Source organism: Microtus ochrogaster, chromosome 16 (genome assembly GCF_000317375.1).
Source record: "Microtus ochrogaster isolate Prairie Vole_2 chromosome 16, MicOch1.0, whole genome shotgun sequence".
NCBI lineage: Eukaryota > Metazoa > Chordata > Mammalia > Rodentia > Cricetidae > Microtus > Microtus ochrogaster.
Window position 1 is genome coordinate 20,439,772 of NC_022018.1, and position 24,157 is coordinate 20,463,928.

General features: G+C 40.4%; 1 protein-coding gene and 1 pseudogene across 4 annotated transcripts in view; one reads left to right on the forward strand and one right to left on the reverse strand.

Moving 5' to 3' along the window:
• Nucleotides 1-24,157, reverse strand: part of Mpp7 (membrane palmitoylated protein 7) — a 273,759-nt gene that overhangs the window by 186,186 nt on the left and 63,416 nt on the right. For all 4 annotated transcript variants that reach the window (XM_026783024.1, XM_026783023.1, XM_026783025.1 and 1 more), the window contains exon 2: nt 18,811-18,959. In XM_026783024.1, coding sequence (XP_026638825.1) covers nt 18,811-18,847 — 37 coding nt within the window. In that variant the 5' untranslated portion in view covers nt 18,848-18,959. The remainder of the gene's footprint in view (nt 1-18,810; nt 18,960-24,157) is intronic.
• On the forward strand, nt 17,310-18,057 carry LOC101986854 (annotated as a pseudogene).

Consider the following 24,157-nt stretch of genomic DNA (forward strand, 5'->3'; position numbering starts at 1 on the left):
GGATCGCTGAACTCCGGGTGTGTGAGTGTGCTTTTATATTAAAATTGTCTTCTTGTACCCACTGGCCTGGATTAATTAAATTCGCCTTCAGTTACTTCCAAGTGGATAGAGGGATTGTTTTTGAAAGATAAATAAGATTCAGGTCTACTAGCAGAGACCTATAATCTTAGTTTATACCAGTGTTCCACTGCCAGGAGCAGCAGGACACACCAGAGATTTTAGGAGTGTATCTAGGATCTGGCTGGCCTCCCGTTCCCCTCACATTTCAATACAGTCCCTCAGCAACTCAAGGGGCTGAAGGAAGCTGATCATAAGTTTAAGATTAGAATGCACTACAGAGTAAATGCAGGGCAAGAGACTGGTCTCAAAAAGGAAAGAAGGGTGGGGATGTAGTGTGGTGGTAGAGCACTTGTCTAGAACGTGCAAGGCCCCAGCTTCAGTATCCAGTCACCTGTGAATGGTCGCATCAGCAGATGTGTGTACTAACAATAACAGAATGGTACAGCAGGAAAAAAAATCTACCACCACTTTACACCCCAGTGAGTGAGAAGCACAGTCCCCTATAAAAGAGAAAGGAAAATTAGGTGGGCTGTCTGCATCTCTCTGTGCCCTCCAGAGGGTGACAGCATATGAGAGGGCAAATCTGGAGGAGACACTATGGTTATTCCTTTGTGTTTATGACAGTATTTTCAGTCTACTAGCCAACATGTTCATCTGCTGAGAGTAAGGTCAGCAGAGAAGGACTATAGCTTTAAAAAGAAGGACAGAGTAGTCCAGAAGAAAGGAACAGACATAAACGTATAAACTGATGTATATACATACATACATACACACACACAATTGGCAACATGGTCATGTAAAGTTTGCAGTCTCTTTGAGGAGAAAATTCACCTCCACTCCCTAATAACTGCAGTCCTAAGTAGACAGAGAACCACCTGTAGAATCTATGTGGACTTGATAGTCATGTGAACCCAAGGAAGAGAAACTGGGGGCTGAGGCAACTACTTTCATTTTTACTATGTACATTACAAGACCGATATTATAATTTTAAGGCTGAAATTCTGAGCAGTATTCTGACATAGTTTTTCTTCAGAGCATAGCGCAGAGCTCCTTAGGAGCTCTGTTCCAGCCACAGAGGACAGTACTTGCTCAACCCTGAAGCTATAACTACCTGACACCAGCTCCGTAACAGCCGCCACAGTCCCTTCTTCAGGCTCAAGATTACCAAAAGGACAAAGCAAGCCTTGTGACATACTGACACGTAAACTCCACTCCTGGGTGAAAGTACAGCAGTGTTCCACTCCCAGGAGCAGCAGGACACACCAGAGATTTCAGGAGTGTATCTAGCATCTGACTATCCTCCTATCCCTTCACATTTCAGTATAGTCCCTCATCTTGTGGTGACCCCAATCATAAAATTATTTCGTTGCTACTTCATAACTGTAATCTTGCTACTGTTATGAATTGTAATGTAAATATTTTTGGAGATGGAGGTTTGTCAAAGGGGTTGCGACCCACAGGTTGAGAACAGCTGCTCTAGATCCCCAAATCCTACATACAAATACTGAGTGTGTGCACCTACCTTTGTAAGCCCAGTACTTCCTAGGGAGCTGGATCCAGGTAGATCTCTAGGCTCATTGGTTGATCAGCCAATCTAGACTAACTGGTGAACTTCAGGCCAATGAGAAAGCCTGTATCAAAAGAAGTAAATGGCCTGAAGATGACTCCTCAGGTTTTCTTGTGGTACACACACACACTCACTCATATACTCACATTCACCATGCTGAATGGCCAACAGCTAGGCAGAAAGAGGCTGGGCAGGACTTCCTGGCAGAGAGAGAAGAAGAGATAAATCTAGGCATGGGATTGGAATGCCAAAGGATATAGATAGGAGATACAAGGTAGAAGAGAGGTAAAAAGACATGAGACAAAACACAGATTAATATAAATAGGCTAAGTTATAAGAGCCAGTGGAACAAGCCTAAGCTAGAAGTCGAACTTTTATAATTATGTGTGTGTGTGTGTGTGTGTGTGAGAGAGAGAGAGAGAGAGAGAGAGAGAGAGAGAGAGAGAGAGAGAGCTGACAGCCTAAAGTAAAATTTGTCTCCAGGTACACATGCATGTTAGGGGGTAAAACAATTTATATCAACCTAATCACAGAATGGTGATGGTGATGATAAATCATGAATGACAAAGAGGCATTGTAGGTGGGTAGGAACAGCTGCACAAACTCATCTTTATTATTAAAACAATCTTCACCATTAAGGTGGAGCTGACAGTAGGGAATGGGAAGACAAGAACAAGTAAGTACATAAGAAGAAAACTTCCCAGCTACCAAGCTTATCTAACCAAGAGCCATTTTTCATCAAGATGACTATAAAGTCAGGACAAGCCACCTATTCCACATGAAAGCAACCCATAAGCAGAGCAGAAAGAAAAAACCCTGGCTTCCAAAGAAATTGCCGAGCAAAACACGCTAGCTGGGGCTTCACTAGACCATTTTGTGTGGAGGTGATTCATTTATGCTTACGTAGACCAGACACCTGGATAAAAGTAATAACCAACATGCAGTGTACACAGGAGGCCTGAGCAAAGTGAGAAGCAGACATGAGAATAACAATTCAGCTAGCCTCACGTCTGTACAGAGGGAGGGGACCACAAGAACCCAAGAGAAAGATGTCTGGGTTCAAATGAGACAGGGATGCTTGGGAGGTAGCTGGGGGCTGGGAGCAGGGAACAGGGTGTATTTGGGGACAAAAACATGAAACAATATGGTTCTGTAGAAATGAGCCTTCAGAATAAAGGGCTGTTGTAACACCAGCACTATTTACTCCATTGGTAAGCTGTACATCTTGAACAAGTGGAGCAAAGACACAGCTTTATGAGATCTATATAATATGCACTGACAGATTTACTTTAATTTTAAATCTTGATTTCTCCAGGCAGTGGTGGCACAGCCGAGTGGTGGTAGTGCACGCCCTTAATCCCAGCACTAGGGAGGCAGAGAGGCAGATCTCTGTGAGTTCGAGGCCAGCCTGGACTAAAGAGGTAGTTCCAGAACAGGCTCCAAAGCTACAGAGAAACCCTGCCTAAATAAATAAATAAAGCCATGATTTCAATAATTTTGAAACTAATAGAGGCTGGAAGTCTTAGTGCATTCCTGCAATCCACTGCTCAGGAAGTGGAGGCAGGATGAACAGGAGCTCAAGGCCAGTTTTGGCTACACTAGTCACTATCTCAAGAAACAAACAAACAAAAAAGGTGGGGGTTGTGAAGATAATTTGGCTGGTGATGACCTGAGTTTGAGCCCCAGAACCCACATAAAAAAATACAAACTGTGATGCTATATGCTTGAAATTTCAAGGTTTTAGAGGCCAGCCAAACCTATCAGCAAGTGCCAGGCCAGTGAGCCAGATGGTCCTTAAATAGGAAAACAGCCGATGGCACCTGAGGATTGGTGACACCTGAGAGTGAACTCTGGTCCCCAGGGCAAACATACTGAGCACAGAGACACAGAAACAGAGAATGTCTACAGTCCCTTCTCATTTCCTCTCTATTGCTTTGTGTATGTGTATGTGTATGTGGGGTGTGTGTGTGTGTGTGTGTGTGTGTGTGTGTGTGTGTGTGCGCGCGCTCATGCAGCAGTGGACATCAATCGTCTTTTTCAATCAGTCCCCACCTAGCTTTTTGAGACAGTCTCTCACTAAACTTGTAGTTCACTGGTTAGATAAAACAGCTAGCTAGAAAGTTAAAGGGGTGTGCTGTCTCCATCCCCCACCCCCCCCCTTACCAGGATTAGAGATTTGTGTCACCCTGCTATTGAGCTAAGGATCCAGAATCAGACCCTCATTCTTGCATAGCAGGCAAATTACTGACTGAACTGTCTCCCTAGCCCGCTATAGCATTTGTTAAGAAAATAAATCTAGGCCATCGACAATATAAAAAGTGTCATTGTACATATCCCAGATGCTCTGAAAACCTGAGGGAAAAGACCACAAAGTACAGACGACAATCTCATCATATAAATTATAAATTATTTAGAATAATTCATTTTCTACTGTTTTTCACTATATTTGTCAAACATAACTCACTGCTAACCAAAAGAATTTATTTAATGCTAAAACGTAGCACAGATTCTCAAAACAATGACAGACCTAAAAAGAAAACTGCTAAAAAATGCAGAAGCACGAGCAGAGGAGTATTCCAGCTGCAGGAAGTTGCTTCTGTAAAAATATAACATTCTGGACAAGACAGTAGTGGCTCCCTGGGGAAAAAATGGCTCAGAGTTTGCAGAAAGTGTCCCTGCAGTGAACAGATTCCAGATGCTCTACATTCCTGACATCAGGGTGGAAACATTTACTGGTAGTCTAGAGAAATTTAATGCCATCATTCTTGTCATAGCCCTCATAGCTTCATTACCAGCTTGAGTCTGGGGAAGCTATAAAGACTATGCTAAATGAGAAAAAGGGAGTCCTCTGTGTTCAGCCACCCTGGACACAAGAAGCAACCAAAACGCTTAGAAAGTATTCAGTAAAAGACTTGGCAACCAGGAACAACTATGGATTTGCTTTTTTTCGGTTTTGATATTTGCATTCTACCCAATTTGAACAGGCAGTGAACCAAACTGTTTCACTATAACCTGGGGCTAATAACCAGTAAAGAACGCATATCAACGCCCAGAACAACACTGTTAAATTTTATGGTATTAATAAAATGGGACACCAAGTAAATTTTCCACTTTCTTAAAGGTAAAATAATCAGCACTATTTAGTGCCATTCCTAATGGGCCTCAATTTTTTTCATTTAAAGCACAGTTTATTTCCAAAAGGGCTTATAGGACTAAAATACTTGAATTCAACAGAAAGAGTGTCCTCGTTACACTATCCCTCAACTTCAAACAACATTAAAGTATCTGGCACACTGAGATTTTTAAATATGCAGAACAACTTAAATAATCCCAATACTGCAGCTTTGTTAATAACAATAATAGGCAATTCATTCAATTACCTTGAAATCTATAAAATCAGGGCGAGTTAACAGAAAGCAAGTGCATACAGTCACACAGAACATTCGTGTTTAGAAGCTATCTCTAGGCTTTAAGAGGTTCCTATGTGCAATTAACTTCAAGTTAGTAGCCTGTGGCTTTGTATAAAGTATGCCAATACCACCAAAACAAGCATGAAAGAACTTTGATGTTTTCTTGGCACTGTTCACACAAAAGATACAGGCATAGAAAAGTAAAACTGGCTTCTAAAACTTACAGACCAATAGCCAACAGCCAACAGCCACCCTCTAATTATTTGCATCATATCAAACCAGTGAATGAGCCAGCAAGGATAGAGTAGGGTGGATAGACAAGTGGTGGGGCTTTAAATGAAAATGTCCTTCACAGGACTTGAAAGCCTGGTCACCAATTAGCAGCACCATTTGGGGGATGTTTTGGAGGCCTGGTTTTATTGCTAGAAGTATGTCACTAGAGACAGTCTTTCTGAGTCTAAACTCTCCAGACCATTTCCAGTTGCTCTCTCTGCTTCATGCTAGTGGTTGAAATGTGAGCTTCTTATTCCTGCAGCCATGCCTGGCACTTGATAATATGATTCCCTGCCATGATGGACCCTTATCCCCCTCTAGCCATAAGCCCAAATAAACTGTCTTCCTCAAGTTGCTTTGGTCATGATGTTTTATCATAGCATAGAAAGCAACTAATCACAACTAAAACATCACATTTGCTATTTATGGCGCAATAGGACTTTTTAATCTTTTGGAAATTACTGTTAATTAAATATTAACATATAATTAAACCAGATAAAGTAGGAAGTGGAGCTGTATCATGCATCTGTACTCTCAAGGCTTATTAATAAGTATCAAACGCAAGAAAATCCCACAAGCACAGGGGATAGGACCATCTATAATGCTTCTCTCTTCAAGCATTGTCCTGGAATATCCTTCACCATCCCCAAAGATCCTATTGCTGAGCTATGCACAAAGTGAAATCCTAAGACACTTCATGTCATCCGAAAGGTATCAAGACCCATTGTCATCAGAGAGAAGATATTGTTGGCTAGTAAAAACTAAGGTGTTTCCATACATAGATTTAAAAAATAATCCCAGCTATAAAAATGTTTTATTTGTGTTAAAAATAACAAATTAGTGATTTGTCCCTAAAAGCAGAGGAGTCGATGTCTCCCAACCTTTCCACCCATACCCAACTCTTCTCTAAACATGAAATTTTGCTTTCAAGAGAACCTGGTAATGGAAATTCGTTCTTCTCAGTCAAAAGAGTGTCTGGCGAAGGTAAGGCTCCAAAGAGCTGAATAAAGAATAAGGTGTTGTTTCAACTCGGTTAGGCAGTGAGGATGCTTCCTGCAAAGGGCACCCAACTCTGGGGTTTTGGTTTCATGAAAACGGTCCATTAAGCTACATGCCTCCATATTAAAAGCAGCCATCTCACTGCATCCAAATCGTGCCATGAAAATTCAGTGTAAGAGACATTTTTTGCCGTGCAGGTGTGGTGGGGCCATTAACTCCACCACTCAGGAGGCAGTGTGAGTTTGAGGCCAGAGACCTTTCTCAAAGGGGAGGGGGCTGTGAATAATACAGTTCTCCCCAGCACTGATGTGAGCCTAGTCTTTCTAGTTCTAATTCCTTTAAATCCTTACCTTATCAAGAAACAAAGCAAACATGCCAACTTTACACATTCTGAACTGTGCTATTTTTTTTTTACAAAGAGAAAGAAAATTTTACTTTGTAGTAGTTAAGGCTACAACAAAATAAAGCCTTGTTGTTTGCTGACCAGGTAAGCACTGTATGTGAAAAACATGTACCTAAAACTCTATTATAAAAATAGTCTACCCAGATACGTCTTTTATTTGGTTTGGAAGCCTTCTCAATGGCTAATTTAATTCACTTAGTGCTCTTTATTTGATCATTTGTATGTGATTTGTGCACGCGTGCGTGTGTGTGTGTGTGTGTGTGTGTGTGTGTGTGTGTGTGTGTGCAGGTGGGTGTTTACCACGGTACATGTGCAGAGATCAGAAGACAAATTTTGGTGTCCATCCTGGTCTTTCACCTTGTTTGAGACAAATTCTCTTGTTGTTTAAACTATGTAAGCCAGGTTACTTCACCCTCAGGCTTCTGGGGACTTACCTGCCTAGCACTCCCATCTACTCAGAGAGGCACTGGGATTACAGATACTCACTATTGCTCTGAGCTTTACATGGGTTCTGGGGTTCAAATCCAAGTTCTCAGACATTCATAGCAACCACTTCACCAACTAAACCAACTCCCCAGCCCTTCTCTTCAAAAGGAACTTACAGCATTTTCTCCTAAATAAGAAGATGCTGAGGAGGCAAGAATGACCACTTTAAAGTTCATACCTATGAAGAATCACATAGGAAAATAGATCAATTCCTGCTTCTTAGGGTATAGTCTGTTGAGTGGTCTCTCCTAGGGTTCACAAGCTGCTTTCACTGGGAATTTAACACTAGCAAAGAAAAGAGTAGAATCTTGTCTCCTACTGTCAAATCTGCAACGAGGGGAAGCAGAGTCAATTCATGTATGATGCATGCATGGATCAAAAAAATCAGTGAATCCAGGTAATTTGTGTAGTGTGTATTTATAATGATAAAAATTAGGATTAACAATAAAGGAAAGTTGTGATAGTAGTATCGTTTTGTAGAAAGTTAGTCCTATCATTATTGCATAAGGTTATACAAAGCATGGGAGCCCACGGCTGCCCCAGCTGCCAACCAACTGATCAGCAGTCTATCCTGGGATCCTCTGGCTGACAGGGTAGCTGTGCCTTCCCTCAGGCTCCACATACATTGCTTAATGAACCTGTGTGCGTCATAAAAGAGGACACCGTTCCCAACAAGAGGAAGGTGGTCCTATGATCAAAGGCATATGAGTGATTAGTCTCCTTTCCAGAGTCAAACAAATCCCCACGCTGTGCAAGTGCTTGTCAACACTCCAGATAGCATCCATTCATGATGTTTAGTATCATGTATGCTTGGGAAATTAACACTTCACACAGTTACAGCTATACAGAATCACATATCCCACTGACTAAAACAGAGCAAAGACTTGGAATGAGTTCAGGGAAGCATCAAAATAGCAATTAGAAGAGTAATGCAGACATAGGTCCCTCAGATGCTCTTTTTCCCCATGACAACCAGCAAGCTGCTACATGCCTGGAAACCTTGCTGTGCTATGGAAGCAAACTGGAAACTGGAAACATGATGCAATCAAATGCAGTGTGCACCTCCTGAAAGTGCTAGAAGAAAACTGGCCCGAGCTGAACCTGGATTTTCCACAGTGAAATCTACCACTGAGGGGGAAAGTCATCACACGTGGGTTTGGGGTTGGTTTGGTTCATTTTCATTTCTTTTTTTGTGTTTTATTTTTGACAAGGTCTCACTATGTAACCCTTTCTGGTCCAGCTTATATTTTTGAGACAGGATCTTGCTATGTAGTCCAGGTTGGCCTCGATATCATGCTCTTCCTGCCTCAGTTTCCTAAGTGCTAGGACTTCAGTGTGCTCTAATATATCTGACCAATCCTTGAGGACTGGTTTGTTTTAAATGAACAGTAACACAGTGTCTTAGGATTTCCATTGCTGTGACAGGATACCATGACTACAGTACTTATAAAGGAAAACATTTTATTGTGGCTGGCTTATAGTTCATGGGAGGAAGCATGGCATTCTGTGGACAGACATGGTGCTACCTAGAGAGGTAGCTTGATGGAGGAGTTACTTTCATTTAATAAAGAAACTGCCTTGGCCCATTTGATAGGCCAACCCTTAGGTGGGTAGAGTAAACAGAACAGAATGCTGGGAGGAAGAGGAAGTGAGCTCAGACTCGATAGCTCTACTCTCTGAGGCAGAAGCAATGAAGCTCCGACCCAGGATGGACGTAGGCTAGAATCTTCCCGGTAAGCACACCTTGGCATGCTACACACATTATTAGAAATGGGCTAGTCCAGGTACGAGAGTTAGCCAAGAAGAGGCTAGATATAATGGGCCAAGCAGTGTTTAAAAGAATACAATTTGTGTGTTGTTATTTCGGGGCATAAGCTAGCCAGGCGCCCAGGAACTGGGCTGTGAGAAGAGGCCCGCAGCTCCCTTCAACGGTAGCTGAAAGTTCTACATCTTGATCTGCAGGCAACAGGAAGTAAACTATTCCACACTGGGTGTAGCTTGAGCATATATGAGACCTCAAAGCCTACCCCCATAGTGAGGTACTTCCTGCAACAAGGCCACACCTACTCCAACAGGGCAACACTTCCTAATAACTCCTTAGAAGTTAAACATTCAATCACATGACCATATGTATTCAAACCATCACACACAGTATTTTCATGACATTGGTAGAACAAACAACATCTACTTTTCATGATTTGAAATGGCCGCTTTTAGCAGTGAAGCTCACAATGTGTCCAATATCCTCAATAAATTCAATCTACCACATTAAGGATTAAAAAATCATAATTTTAGTGATGGAAACAAATTTAATAAGATTTCCTAACTAGACTCACGTTGATATATAACCTAAATATTAGCTAAACAGTACTCCTCAAAGAGGGCATTCACTGCTGAAAGAAAACAATACTGGCAATAAAGGAGATCAGAAATAGTTCAAAATAGTATAAAAAAAGAAGGCAGATAATAACACCATAAATGATGGGAAAATGACAATAAAAGACTTCAGATGTTACATGAACTTAGATGGCAAAACAGCAGGGTTAGGGGTAAAATGGTGTCAGATAGCAATGACTGCAAAAAGAGGTAGATGGGGAGGTGTGTAAGGCTAAACTAAGCAAGTTTCCCTGCTGCCTTACTTAAGAAATTTCAGCAACTACCCCCTCCACCTGTCTCCAGCACTACTGACAAAAACACTGACTCTCAGCCGGACAGTGGTGGTGCCCACCTTTAATCCCAGCACTTGAGAGGCGGAGGCAAGCAGATCTCTGTGAGTTCGAGGCCAGCTTGGTCTACAAGAGCCAGTTCCAGGACAGGCTCCAAAGCTACAGAGAAACCCTGTCTTGAGAAAACAAAAACAAATAACAACAACAAAAAAAAAATTGACTCTCTGAACAACATCGTATTTTTGAACAACAAAATATTTTTCAATTAAGGTACATCCCAGTTTCATTTCTTTTGCTTTGATAAAATACCCTGGCAAAGAGCAACTCAGGGGAGAAAGAGTTCATTGTAGCTCACAGTCCCTCACAGCAGTGAAGTCAAGGCAGGAACCTGAAGCATCTGATCGCATCCACATTCAAGAGAGGAGAAACAAGTGCAATTTCTCTATTCGGCAGTTCAGAGCCCAAACCCAGGAAATGGTACCACAAACAATGGGGAGGTCTTCCTGCTTCAATTCACATCATGACAATCCTACAAGCCCCACAGACATGCCCACAAGTCACCTACCTGATGAAGATAATTGTCCATTAAGAATCTGATCCTATCAACATGTAGAAGAATGAAAATAGATCCATATCTATCACAATGCACAAAACTCAAGTCCAAATGGATCAAAGACCTCAGCATAAAATCAGCCACACTGAACTCCATAGAAGAGAAAGTGGAAAGTGCACTTGAACTCATTTGGCACAGGAGACCACTTCCTAAATAGAACCCCAGTAGCACAGACACTAAGAGAAATAACTAATAAATGGGACCTCCTAAAACTAAGAGGCTTCTGTAAAGCAAAGGACACAGTCAACAAGACAACATGACAGCCTACAGAATGGGGAAAAAAAATCTCCATCAAGACAAATCTCCACATCAGACAAAGGGCTAATCTCCAAATGCTCAACATCCTTGAGCAATGAAATGCAAATCAAAATAACTATGAGATTCTATCTTATACCTCTCATAATGACCAAGATCAAGAACACTGACAACAACTTATGCTGGAGAGGATGTGGGGTAAAATCTGCATTGCTGGTGGGAGTGCAAAATGAAACAGCCACTTTGGAAATCAGTATGGTGATTTCTCAGAAAATTAGGAAACAACCTACCTCAAGACCCAACAATATCACTTTTGGATATATACCCAAAGGATGCTCAACTATACCACAAGGACATGTGTTCAACTATTAAAAGCAGCATTATTTGTCATACCCAGAATCTGGAAATAACCTAAATGTCCCTCAAGCAAAGAATAGGTAAGGAAAATGTGGTACCTTTATACAATGGAGTACTACACAAAGGGGGAAAAATGTCATCTTGAAATATGTGAGCAAATGGATGGATCTAGAAAACATCTTATTGAGTTAAGCAACCTAGATCCAGAAAGTCAAATATCAGATGTATTCACTCATAAGTGGCTTTAGATATCAAGCAAAGAAAAACCAGCCTACAATTCACAGTCCCAGACAACCTAGACAGCAAAGAGGACCCTAAGAGAGACATACATGGATATAATGTACATGGGAAGTAGAAAAAGACAAGATCTTCAGAGTAAATTGGGAGCATGGAGACCATGGGAGAGGAGAGAAGGGGAAGGGAGAGGAAGGAAAGGGAGCAAAGAAAAATATATAACTCAATAAAAACAATTAAAAAAAAAGTTCAGAAGTTAACAAAATTCTACCACATTGCAAAGGACTACTTAGACAAATCATAAACAACATAGTACAGTGTGCAGGTAGCATGTTTCCCAGAACCCCATCTCCCAAGGGGTATGGCTAAGAAGTGAGCATTTCCAAGGTCTCCAGTTTCCTACTGGACGTTGGTGTTACTATCTCTTTTAAAACTGTGCTTATAAAGGTTTTACATTCATTTCTATACAAATATATTTTACATTATATGTTTAAACAAATAATATTTGATGAAATTACAAAATTAAGACTAACATTCAGCCAAGGCATGATTCTATAAGATTCTTTTAAACCACACTCTATTACAGAAATAAAAATTGTAAGATAAACTCTAGCTGAAGATCGGCATATTCCACAGCTAGAGAGTTCTCATACTGCAATTCACATACCCTATATCTGAATGAGTATCTGAATGAATGGTGGGATCACTCTCCTGAGGAAGGAATTTACAGATGTGCAAAGGGTAAAGCCTAAAACTATCAACTTACTAATGTAGAGATAAAAACATCAGCAAATGTTTACATTAGCTGAGTACAATCACAATTGACCTACACAGAAATATTTGTATGGCCTTATGGGTCTTTAGACATGGGTAAGTAAATACATATCCATGTCTCTGCTCTGTCAGACATCTGCTGAGAGGGTCTAAAGTCACTGTGGTGGTTAGAAAGAAAATGACTCCCAAAGGGAGTGGCACTATTAAGAAGTATGGTCTTGTTGAAGTATTCCTTGTTGGGGGAAGTGTGTCACTGTAGAGATGGGCTCAAGCCATACCCAATGTCTCAGTTCACTTCTTGTTACCTGCAAGTCAAGATGAAGGAATCACAGCTCTTTCTCCATACTATGTCATGCCACCATGTTGCACTATGATAATAATGGGCTAAACCTCTGAAAATATAAGCCACCCCAATTAAGTGCTTTTCCTTTATAAAGAATTACTATGGTCATGGTATTTCTTCACAGCAATTGAAACCCTAATTAAGACAGAAGTTGGTACCAGGGACTCGGGTATTGCTGTGATAGGTTTGATCGTGTTTTTGTTTGAAGGAATTCAGACTTTGGGTTAGGAATGCAGTGGAATGCTTTTAAGTGCTCTTAATGAGCCGTATCAGTAGGGGCATGGAAGACAGTGGTGCTGAGAGTGGTTGGAACTGTGGGGAGATGGCTCAAGAGGTTTCAGAGGAGAAGAATTTTAATATGTTGCCTAGAGGTAATTCCTGTGATATTTTGGTAAAGAATGTGGCTGCTTTATGCCCTTATCTGAAGAGTCTGGCTGAGGATTAAGTGGGGATGAAATTGAAAGATCTGTGAGTTCAAGGCCAGTATTGTTGACAGAGAAAGTTTCAATACAACCAATCTTAGGCAGCGAAGGAAACTATCGAAAATAAGAAGTGAAATAGTAGTGAAGATGTAATTGGACAAAGGGCCCATGTTCCAGCCCCAATTATCAGCAGAACTTGGCAGCTTTGGCCGTGTGTTTCTGGAGTGAAGGACAGAAGAAAGGAGGTATGGAATCTCCCTCCACGACTAAGGAAAGCCCTAAGGTCAGGCATGTGTCAGAGCCTAGAGAGGTGATTGTGTGAAGCTGTGAAGCTGAAACATAGATTGCCTTGGAGAACCCAAGATGTTAGAAATGCCAGAATCAAGAGATACCTGCTGAGGAAAACTGCTCACAGGGAGTCCAACTAGTCCAAGAGAAAGAAGTGTGTTGCAGCCAACAAAGATGAAAGGAATTGGAGATCTGAACAGTGCTTTGACATCAGACATGGAGATGCAGAGTTTGGAGCTTTCCCAGCTGGTTTTCAGTACTGAGGTGGTCCAGTATTTCCTCCCTATGCTCCCTCTTCACTATATTCTGAAATTGTCACGTATATACTGCACCATTATTCTGGAAGCATGTGATCTCCTTTCTGACTTTGATTTTACAGAGGATGACAATTAGAGATTGCATGGATCTCAAAAGAGACTTAGAACTTTAGACTTTTACATAAATTTGAAACTCTTATATGAGACTATGGGGACTTTTGAGGTTGAACTAAATGTATTTTTGCATTATGATATGGCTACAAGTCTTTGGGGGCCAGGTCATGGAATACGGTGGTTTGAAGGGAATGGAACTATTAGGAGGTATGGCTTTGTTGGATGGAGAGGGTCCCTATGAAGGCAGGCTTTGAGGTCTTGTATGTGTTCAAATCACTCCCAGTGTCTCAGACCACTTCCAGCTGTCTGCAAGTCAAGATGAATGAATATCAGCTCCTTCTCCAGCACCATGTCTGCCTGCACAACACAATGTTACACCATGACGATAATGGACAAAATCTCAGAGAATGTAAGCCACCCCAATTAAATGTTTTTCCTTTATAAGAAACAACATGTCGTGTTCATGTTGTCACTTCACAGCAATTGAAATCCTAACCAAAACAACTGCTCAAGTTTCCATTTCTAATCCTATTCTCCCCCCAGAAAAAGAAACTAGGCTCCTTGGAGACATGGCTACTTGAGGAGTAGGGCAGATGAGCTGATGCCCCTTGGCTGTCAGAGTAGGAAAGTACTAGACAAGCCCACACTGACGGAGGCTTTCAAAGGGCAAAGCTGGCTTAACTGAGGTAACAACATAAAACAGTACTGGATTATAACCCTAAAGTCAATACCAACAATGAACAAGTGAATGAATGGGGAGGAAAGGGCAAGAATCCAGGAAACTTACACAGTTGTTTCACCCTACAGGGGGAGGTGAGCAACTGATTGATAGACAGAGGAATGTTAGCATCAGCAGCTCACAGTAAGACCCTTTCCCATGATTTCATAGGTGCTTACTTCAGTTACTGACTTGCCAAAGCACATAACTTCCATCCCTTTGTGAGAAAAACACAAGACAAATTCAAACTCAGAGAACCTTACAATATGCTGACTAGCGTCCCTCAAAGTCACTAAGGATGGCAGTCAAACCTAGAGTAGCCTAACAAGTCACAAACTTGTGTAGCTGCTCCAAATGATAGCCTGGAACCAAAGGGAGAGGGGCCCTGAGGTGGGAACTAAGGAAACAGGAGTGGATTTTGGTTTGATCAGTGTATATGTATCAGTTCATCAATCAAAAGGAGTTTGGCACATGAATGAATGCAGAATGCTAAGAACAGGAGAAGCTGGGTGTGTGGTACACTGCAACCTTCTATACAACCTTTGTAATTCTACACTTACAATAAAAATTGGATTATTAAAAATTTTAAGATGAAATCAACAGGTCGCTATAATCCAGAAAGAGAACCAAGAATGTGCATGGTACTCATATATGGCAAAGGAAAAACAACAAACTTATGTGGAAAGAATAGAATATAGGGTCATTAATTCTAAGATGGTTGACAATCTATGTGAGAAAAGAAGGTTAGCTCTCTGCCTCACTCTGCATTCAAACTGCAGTCAGATTAAAATTTCATGTGTAAAAACCAATCTTTAAATTTATTAAAAGAAATCTTAGAGAATATATATGGTCTAGGGCAAGGGGAGACATATTTAAGTTGAAGGGGGAAAAGCAATAACCAAGATGTGCTTACATGATTTTCAACTCTCTAAATGAATTGGGACTATTTGAGGGGGAAGTTTAAAAATAAATGGCACAAAGAATTAATATATAAAATACAAGATAAGAAATTCTGCAAGTCAATTAGAACAATGTAAGACAGCACAATGGTTGAAAACAGGTTTGAATAGACATGTCCCAGACAGGAAAGTATATTAAACAATGGAAATATGTTTCACAGAAGGAATAGCCCACCTTTAACACTTTGTACCCCATCAGATGGCAGCAACTACAAAGATTAACAGCACTGAACACTGGCAAGAATGGCTGGAATCTCTCATGCACTCCATACATGACTAACTGGCTTAACAAGTCTGCAAATTAATTTTATAACATTATTATATATATGTATCTTTCCTGCCCAAATATTTACAACAGGAGCAAAAATCAGCACTTTGCGTCATGCATGCACCTTACAGCACTGTGGATCATGACATTGTAAGTCACATGAAAGAGCATGAGTCTACAGACGATGCAGGTATGTCGGCAGATATGTGAATAAACATGCATGACACACTGTATACATTCATATACTCCCTGCAAACAGCATTTGCTCTACATGGTTACAGAACAGGGCTGGGGATGTAGCTCAGAGGCAGAGTACTCTTACTGTCTATGCTATTTTCTGTGAATGACAGCGCTCAGTTATAAACGCTTATTCTCACCAGCCTGTGAGCTAAACCTCATTAGCAATACTTTTCTATCAATTAAGGTAACACAATCTTGGTGAATAGTGAAACATAAAATATACTGCACAACCGCAATACATTGATGGCTAGAAAAATTTTAGCTATAATTACCCTGTCACCACAAAAAGTTCAATTATTCACTTTACATAGTTCAACAAAACACAGAACTAAATAAAAACTAAAAAGAAAATATTTAAAGGAGTTGACTTGCAATTAACATCCTGAGGGATTAAAAAAAGAAACTAACAGAATTTAACAAAAAGTAAAACTTCCAACAAAAAATAATCCACAGTCTAAGTCACTAGGAGGGGAAATGGCTGCAGACGGACAGAGCCAGACTGCTTTTGCAGAGTGAAAACAATGACATCTGGCAGAACAGCAACTGGACAGGGTAAATGTGGTGCCCATGACTGGAATGGGTGGGGTGGAAATGGTTACCTCAGCTGGCAAGAGTAGGTGGTCCCTGATATCAGGACTCCACGACCACAGTGACATACGGACACTGTTTTCAGCTATGTTATGTTGCCACTTCTTTAAAGGAGTCTTAAAACTTCAAGGCATAGCCTGGGCATGGTGTCATTCACAATGCTCATTGACCTTGTGAGGCTGAGGCAGAAAGACTGTGAGTTTAAAGGCTATTCTAGGATACACAAAGCAAAACCCTGTCTCAAACAAATCAAAACAAACCCAAAGTAAATGTTTGCACAACCTATTTCCCACCCGCATCATTCTTTTTTTTGTCTCTTTTGTGTTGAAGATTAAATCCAGTGCTCACGCACATTAAAACATACACTCTAGTGATTTCAGCCCTAGTCCCTCCCCCTTATTTTGGACAGTTCTAAAACACACCCAGAAATCCATATTCGAGCAGTGCTGATAGCAAGAAAGCTAACTGCTAAACTGGGCCAGAAAGGAGATGTTTTTATATATGTGATGTGTTTTATGTCTAAGAAATATTTATAAATATAAATAATATTCTATTGGCCACTAAATTTTGCAATTGATGGGACTTATTGAGTAGTCAGATGTCATTGTTTTTAACATTTACTTATTTATTGTGAGTGAGGGTCAGTAGGTGTGCATGGACAGAGTGTGAAGGTCAAAGGGAAACTTTCAGAAGTAGATCTCCTTCTATCACGTGGACCTCAGGGAGTGAACTCAGGTCATCTGGTTTGGCAGCAAGTGCCTTTATCCAGTGAGTCATAGCAACAGCCCACTGTTCAGTTTTCATATAACTTCTTACTGATGTCTAGGGACTTCCAGATGTGTTTTATCTCTGGTGATAGAGTAAGAGAATAAAAGCAGGCAAGCCATAGCAGAAGTCACTGCAGCTGTGGTGTTGTGCTGTGGGAAGAGACAGGTTTATAAACCTCAAACTGAGGTTCTGCCTGCCAGAGGCCCCTGTGGTATCTCGGAGATCCCTGGATGAAGCCACCATCACCATGTCTGAAAAAGAGGTAAAACCTTCAACTGAAAAATTAGGGGATAAGAAGAAAGGAGAATACATTAAACTCAAAGTTATTGGACAGGATAATAGTGAGATACATTTCAATATGAAAATGACATCTCACTGTCAAAGACAGGGAGCTCCAGTAAATTCACTTATCTTTCTCTTAGATTGTCAGAGAATTGCTGATAATCATACTCCAAAAGACCTGGGAATGGAGGAGAAAGAAGATGGGACAGAAGCTTATCAGGAGCAAACGGAGGTTATTTCAGGGTTTAGATCATTTTTTTCTTTTCCCCCTTTTCCCTCAATCCTTTTTTATTTTTAAAAACAGTTCTTTTGTAATGTGGTATTCAAAATGAAAACTAAATACTGGCACTCCATCTCTTTAGAAAATCTGGTAATCTGAAAAATCTGGTAATCTGAACTCTAAGCGTTCAATATTCACTATTGGTTGTTTTTGCTGTGTTGATTTTTGGTGATTAGACCTCAGCTCCCTTAATATTGCCCTTCTTATTTTAAAAAATTCCATATGTGCAGAGAGAGGCCACCCATTTCAGGACTGTGCATTTTCAGATTTGTGATGATAAAAAAGATCGGCCAATGGGAGCTTTCCTGTGACTTTCCAATTGGCCCTGAAATTCCAGCATGCAGTTGCTTCATTCCTGGACTGTGGTTTTCAGTGGGAGATGGAAGGTCTTCAGAGACCTGAACTGTGGGAAAATGACCTTTCCTCAGCTTGAAGCTACTTTTAAAATCTGAGGGTCTGGACCAAAAGAAGAGCATCACGTTTGCAGTCAAGATGACAGGTACAGTGAGAGTGACAGCTAACTCCAGGATGGCTTCACCGGAGAGAAGAGTAAGGCAGGCTGCCTGAAGATCCCAGGAAAGCTGTAATTTCCATCAGCAGTTAGTAGGAAAGTTACTCTTGCAGAAGTATACGCAACAGACATTGCTCCTTTTGATTCTGTTTGTAGTTTTTGGCCTCAGACATGGGTATTCAAGGGACATCATCTGTACCATCTTCATTAAAATAAACAGTATTTGTAAAAACAATAAAGAAAGAGAGAGAGAAAGAGAGAGAGAATGAAGGCAGAGAAACAAAATAGGAAGCAAGAGGTCCGAAGCAAGTATGGCAAACATTTCATGCCTGCTGTTAAATGTGAGGGAAGGCAGTGTAGGTGGGGATCACCAGTATCTGCCAGAACACTGGGCATTCTCAAATACTTCATTTTAAGCAATTAAATACACGGTGTTGTTCCAAAAGCAAGACAAGGGTATAGGCATGCGTCACCACCACCACCTGGTGAAGGAAGCACCCTGAATATCCCACAGTATTTCTGTCTAATCCAGAGCTTGTTAGGATTTATTTTATGCCTCTCATGTAGGTCACAGAGAAAGAAATATGATTTATTTGCACCCACAAGGCCACAGTCAGTGGGAACAACACTAATAAGTAAGAATGTAGGGAAAATTGTCCCCTTGGGTTCTCATACCCATTTCTCCAGCAGATCCGGTTGACAGTGCTGGCATGCTGCGGGCTAAAGGTGTGTGGCTGCTCTCCACTCTCTTGCCTTGGGAAGCTCCAGAAAATTCAATGACCTGCAGCCGTCCTTCACGAAAGAGCCGACTGTCTCACTAGCCCCTTGGAAGAAAAAAAATTAAACATTTATACACATAAAAACCCAAATATCACTAAATCAAACAAACATCACATAACTAATTCTATAAAACTTGTATTGGACAATATACCAGTGATGTGGGTTTCCCCTTTTGTGCTGTGATTACCATTAATGAATTAGGAAACTGCTTTGGACCTACAACAGGGCAGAACTTAGTTAGGCAGGGAAAACTAAACTGAATGCTGGGAGAAAAAATGGCAGAGTCGGAGAGAAGCCATGGAGCCTCTGCCAGAGACAGACGTGCTGAAACTTTGCTGGTAGGCCATGACCTTGTGGTGATACACAGATAACTAGAAATGGGTTAAATTAAGATATAAGAGTTAGCCAATAAGAAGCTAGAGCTAATGGGCCAAGCAGTGATTTAAATAATACAGTTTCTGTGTGATTATCTCAGGGCTGAGCAACTGGGAACCAACAAGCGGTCTCATTACAACAATACCAGAGAGATCATAATTCTATGGATTTTTTCTGCAATAACAGGCTGATATTTACCAGGGGAGTTTCTGATTTTGATGTGATTTTGAACTATAAAGATACTGCCACTCCAAGTGTCAAAGCTTCCGAAAAATTCTGACATTTGCTTCAGGGGCTGCTGATGGCACTGTGACCTTTCAGAAGACTCTGTACAACCAGTTCCTCTCTCTTACCTTAATTCTAGCTACATTTCCCAATGTGTAACAAAGACTATCTGAGTTACCAGCAACTACAACTCTGTGTTTCCATGGATTTAATAGTCCAACAGCTGCAAAGTTCTCTACTGCAGGCCGAGCAGATACTCACAGACTTACTTAGCTAGGAGAGCATTGATAAAGATCCACAGAAGGCCAGAAATACCAGCTAAACCTTTTAGTTAAAGTTAGACTGGATATATCCTGGAAAATACATTGCTTTGGATACTGGCATAAGTTCATCTCAAAATAATCAGGAAACGGGACATAGTGAAAAAGCTGTACAAAGTTAACTCTGGCTTTACCTCTAATCCTGCTGGCTCTATGGTCTTCAGTAACTTATTTAATCTTATTACACCTTAATTTTCGTATGTGCAAATAAAGATAATAACTTAGAACCGCATAATAATTAAATATGCCAAGACAAGCAACAATGCCTTGCACTGAGTAAACAAACAGTAGAAGCTGGTTTGTGATGTAAGAGAGTTATAAAATGAAAGCACAACAGAAAGCAGCGAGATTATAACCCATCCAAGCTAACACTTAAGAAAGAGTCCACCGTGTGTTTCACATTTGGATGACTGCAGACAACAACGGAAAGCACATATCGTTTACACTTTTGTTGAAATCATAACTATATGATACATTTTAGTGCATTCCCCCTCCCAGTTCTCCATATAGAAAATTCAGTCATTCCAAAGTATATTTTACCATATCTTAAAGACAACAAGGAAAGCAGACGGTGCAAACACTGGAAACTATTCACTTCAATTCCTAAAACTTCTAAGTTGCTGATTCATATTACAGAGTCACGACAAACAAGCTTGCCAGCTTTTACTTGAGAAAAATACAACAGCTAAACTCCAGTAAAGCCTTCCAAATTAGCATTTTACGTGTCACAGTGAAAACTGATATTTGAAAAAGTCCACGATCAAACAGATTTTCTTGGACTTGACTATCTGCTGTGATGTCTTACCATCTGCTTTACATTACACTAAAGGCAAACAGAGAACACACATACTACACGCCCATACGGCAGTAGGTATTTAAATTCCAAGTAAAAATGTAACTCACTGAGCTAAATTTTAAAATAGAAGAGAGGGCAAGCCAGGCTTCACTTGTGCCCAGCTCCCATACTGCCTTTTCTCCAAAATTCTTAAAAGGAAACTTTGCTTTGGTCTCATAAGTTATTATAACCAGGACCAAGATTTAACTACATAAAAATATTCCTTATATAAGGGGACAGATGAAGTTATTCAAGTCCAAAAAGAACTCCAGAAAAACCACTGATAAAAAGAATACAATGTTAACAGAATGAGAGAGAGAAAAAAAAACTATTTAAAATGTATAAAGTGCATGCATACATATTTCTAGCAACAGGGCTTTATGATGTAAACAGATACAATGCTTGCCATGTGCCTGTACATATATAAGTTTGCTCTTTAGGCCACAAAAAGTCAGAATTTGCACGGCACAGGCTGTCAGTAACCACACACACAGAAATACACAGTCTATACTTTCTACACAATGCAACCTGAAGAATTCAGTTTTTCACATTTATGAACTGCATATGTCACATAACCTAATTAATATTTTTATCAAAAAAGTAAAATTTTATAGAATGAAAAAAATCTAAAACAAAACAAAAAAAATTTTATAGAATGTGGTACATTCCCATTCCAGGAATATTGACAAAAACCTGATATCCCACTTCAAAACATCTTTTTAATCCAGTGTTACCACACATGAAAGGACTTAGCATTTCTTGGATTTTCGTAACAAACAGTCAAAGTTAAACTTGTCCAATGCTGTGCATTTATCACAAAGTGATAATCTTCTAAGTATATATTATACAACATAATCGTCCTACAATTATGCAAATATATGCATTTAAAAAAAAAGTTTTAAAGAACCCTAACTAGAAAAACACTCAACATTTTGTGGAATAAAATAGTGTTGCTGGATTTAACTTTAAAATTGGGTTAAATTCTTGTGTAATAATGTTGCTTTCTTTGGCTAAATTGATTGAAAATGCTTTGGAATTCATCAGAACAGAGCCGTAATTATTACTGACTGTCGTATGGAGCCGATTTACTACAACACAAAAATACCAACTGTTACAGTATGTCCTGAGAAGGATTACTGGATATTCTTAAATTGAAGTTCAATCCATCTTTCCATAAAAAAAGAGAAGACCTGAATGCCAGCACCACAGCAGCTGTATAGAGTGCACCTGAGGTATTTACAATACCCAACAGGACCATTACAGCTCGCCTTTAAAGAGGCTTATTTTTGAGATTTCACTATTCCAGTTGTACCTTGTTTCTATATATCACACTGTATCAGGTTTTCCTGGCATTGACCACGTGGAAACAGGGAACTATATGAAGGTCTACTTGCTCACAATGTTCAATTCCACCCAGGCTCTACTCAAAGCTTCTATGGCACTCCTGCCACCTAGTGGCCGATCACAGAACTGCAAGTACTTGTAGGATAATGATGATGATGAAGAAAATCTGTGTCCTTTGCTTTACAGAAGCTTCTCAGTTTCAGTAGGTCCCATTTATTTAATGTTTCCCTTAATGTCTGTGCTGCTGGGGTTATACATAGGAAGTGATCTCCTGTGCCCATCTGTTGTAGGGTACTTCCCACTTTCTCTTCTATCAGGTTCAGTGTGTTCAGATTGATATTGAGGTCTTTAATCGATTTGGACTTGAGTTTTGTGCATGGTGATAGATATGGGTCTATTTTCATTTTTCTACAAGTTGACATCCATTTCTGCCAGCACCATTTGTTGAAGATGCTTTCTTTCTTCCATTGTATACTTTTAGTTCCTTTATCAAAAATGAGGTGTTCATAGGTTTGTGGGTTAAAATCCGGGTCTTCTATACGATTTCATTGGTCGACTTCTCTGTTTTTATGCCAGTACCACACTGTTTTCATTACTGTAGCTCGGTAATAGAGTTTGAAGTTAGGGATGGTAATGCCTCCAGAAGTTCCTTTATTGTATAAGATTGTTTTGGCTATCCTGGGTTTTTTGTTTTTCCATATAAAGTTGATTATTGTCCTCTCAAGATCTGTGAAGAATTTTGATGGGACCTTGATGGGGAGTGCATTGAATCTATAAATTGCCTTTTGCCATTTTTACTATGTTGATCCTCCCAATCCAAGAGCAAGGGACTGTCACTAAGACAAAAAGGCAACCTACTGACTGGGAGAAGATCGTCACCAACCCCGCAACAGACAAAGGTCTGATCTCCAAAATATATAAAGAACTCAAGAAACTAGACTTTAAAATGCTAATTAACCCAATTAAAAAATGGGGCATGGAACTGAACAGAGAATTCTCAACAGAAGAAGTTCAAATGGCACACTTAAGATCATGCTCTACCTACTTAGCAATCAGGGAAATGCAAATCAAAACAACTTTGAGATATCATCTTACACCTGTCAGAATGGCTAAAATCAAAAACACCAATTGATGGAGGAAGGCCATTGGTTAATTAAATAAAGAAGCTGCTTGCCCTGATAGGTTAGAACGTAGATGGGAGGAGTGAACGAAGCAGAATGCTGGGCGGAAGAGGAAGTGAGGTCAGACTCGACAGCTCTCCTCTCAGGGGCAGACACCTCAGAGAGACATGATGATCCACTCTTGCGGGCAGAGGCTAGAGCTCTGCTCTCTGAGGCACACGCGATGAAGCTCCGACCCAGGATGGACGTAGGCTAGAATCTTCCCGGTAAGCGCACCTTGGGGTGCTACACACAGATGATTAGAAATGGGCTAGTCCAGGTGCGAGAGTTAGCCGAGAAAAGGGCTAAAGCTAAAGAGCCAAGCAGTGTTTAAATGAATACAGTTTGCGTGTTGTTATTTCGGGCATAAGCTAGCCGGGCAGGCGGCCGGGGTGCTGGGGACTCAGCCCCGCCACTCCTATTACTACAACCAATGATAGCCTTTGCTGGAGAGGTTGTGGAGGAAGGGGTACCCTCATCCATTGCTGGTGGGAATGCAAACTTGCGCAACCACTTTGGAAAGCAGTGTGGTGGTTTCTCAGGAAATTCGGGATCAACCTACCCCTGGACCCAGCAATACCACTTTTGGGAATATACCCAAGAGATACCCTATCATATGACAAAAGCATTTGTTCACCTATGTTCATAGCAGCATTATTTGTAATAGCCAGAACCTGGAAACAGCCTAGATGTCCTTCAATAGAAGAATGGATGAAGAAAGTGTGGAATATATACACATTAGAGTACTATGCTGTGGTAAAAAAACAATGACTTCTCGAATTTTGCATGCAAATGGATGGAAATAGAAAACACTATCCTGAGTGAGGTATCCCAGACCCACAAAGAGGAACATGGGATGTACTCACTCTTAATTGGTTTCTAGCCACAAATAATGGTCATTGAGTCTATAATCCGTGATCCTAAAGAAGCTAAATAAGAAGGTGAACCCAAAGAAAAACATATAGTTGTTATCCTGGGTATGG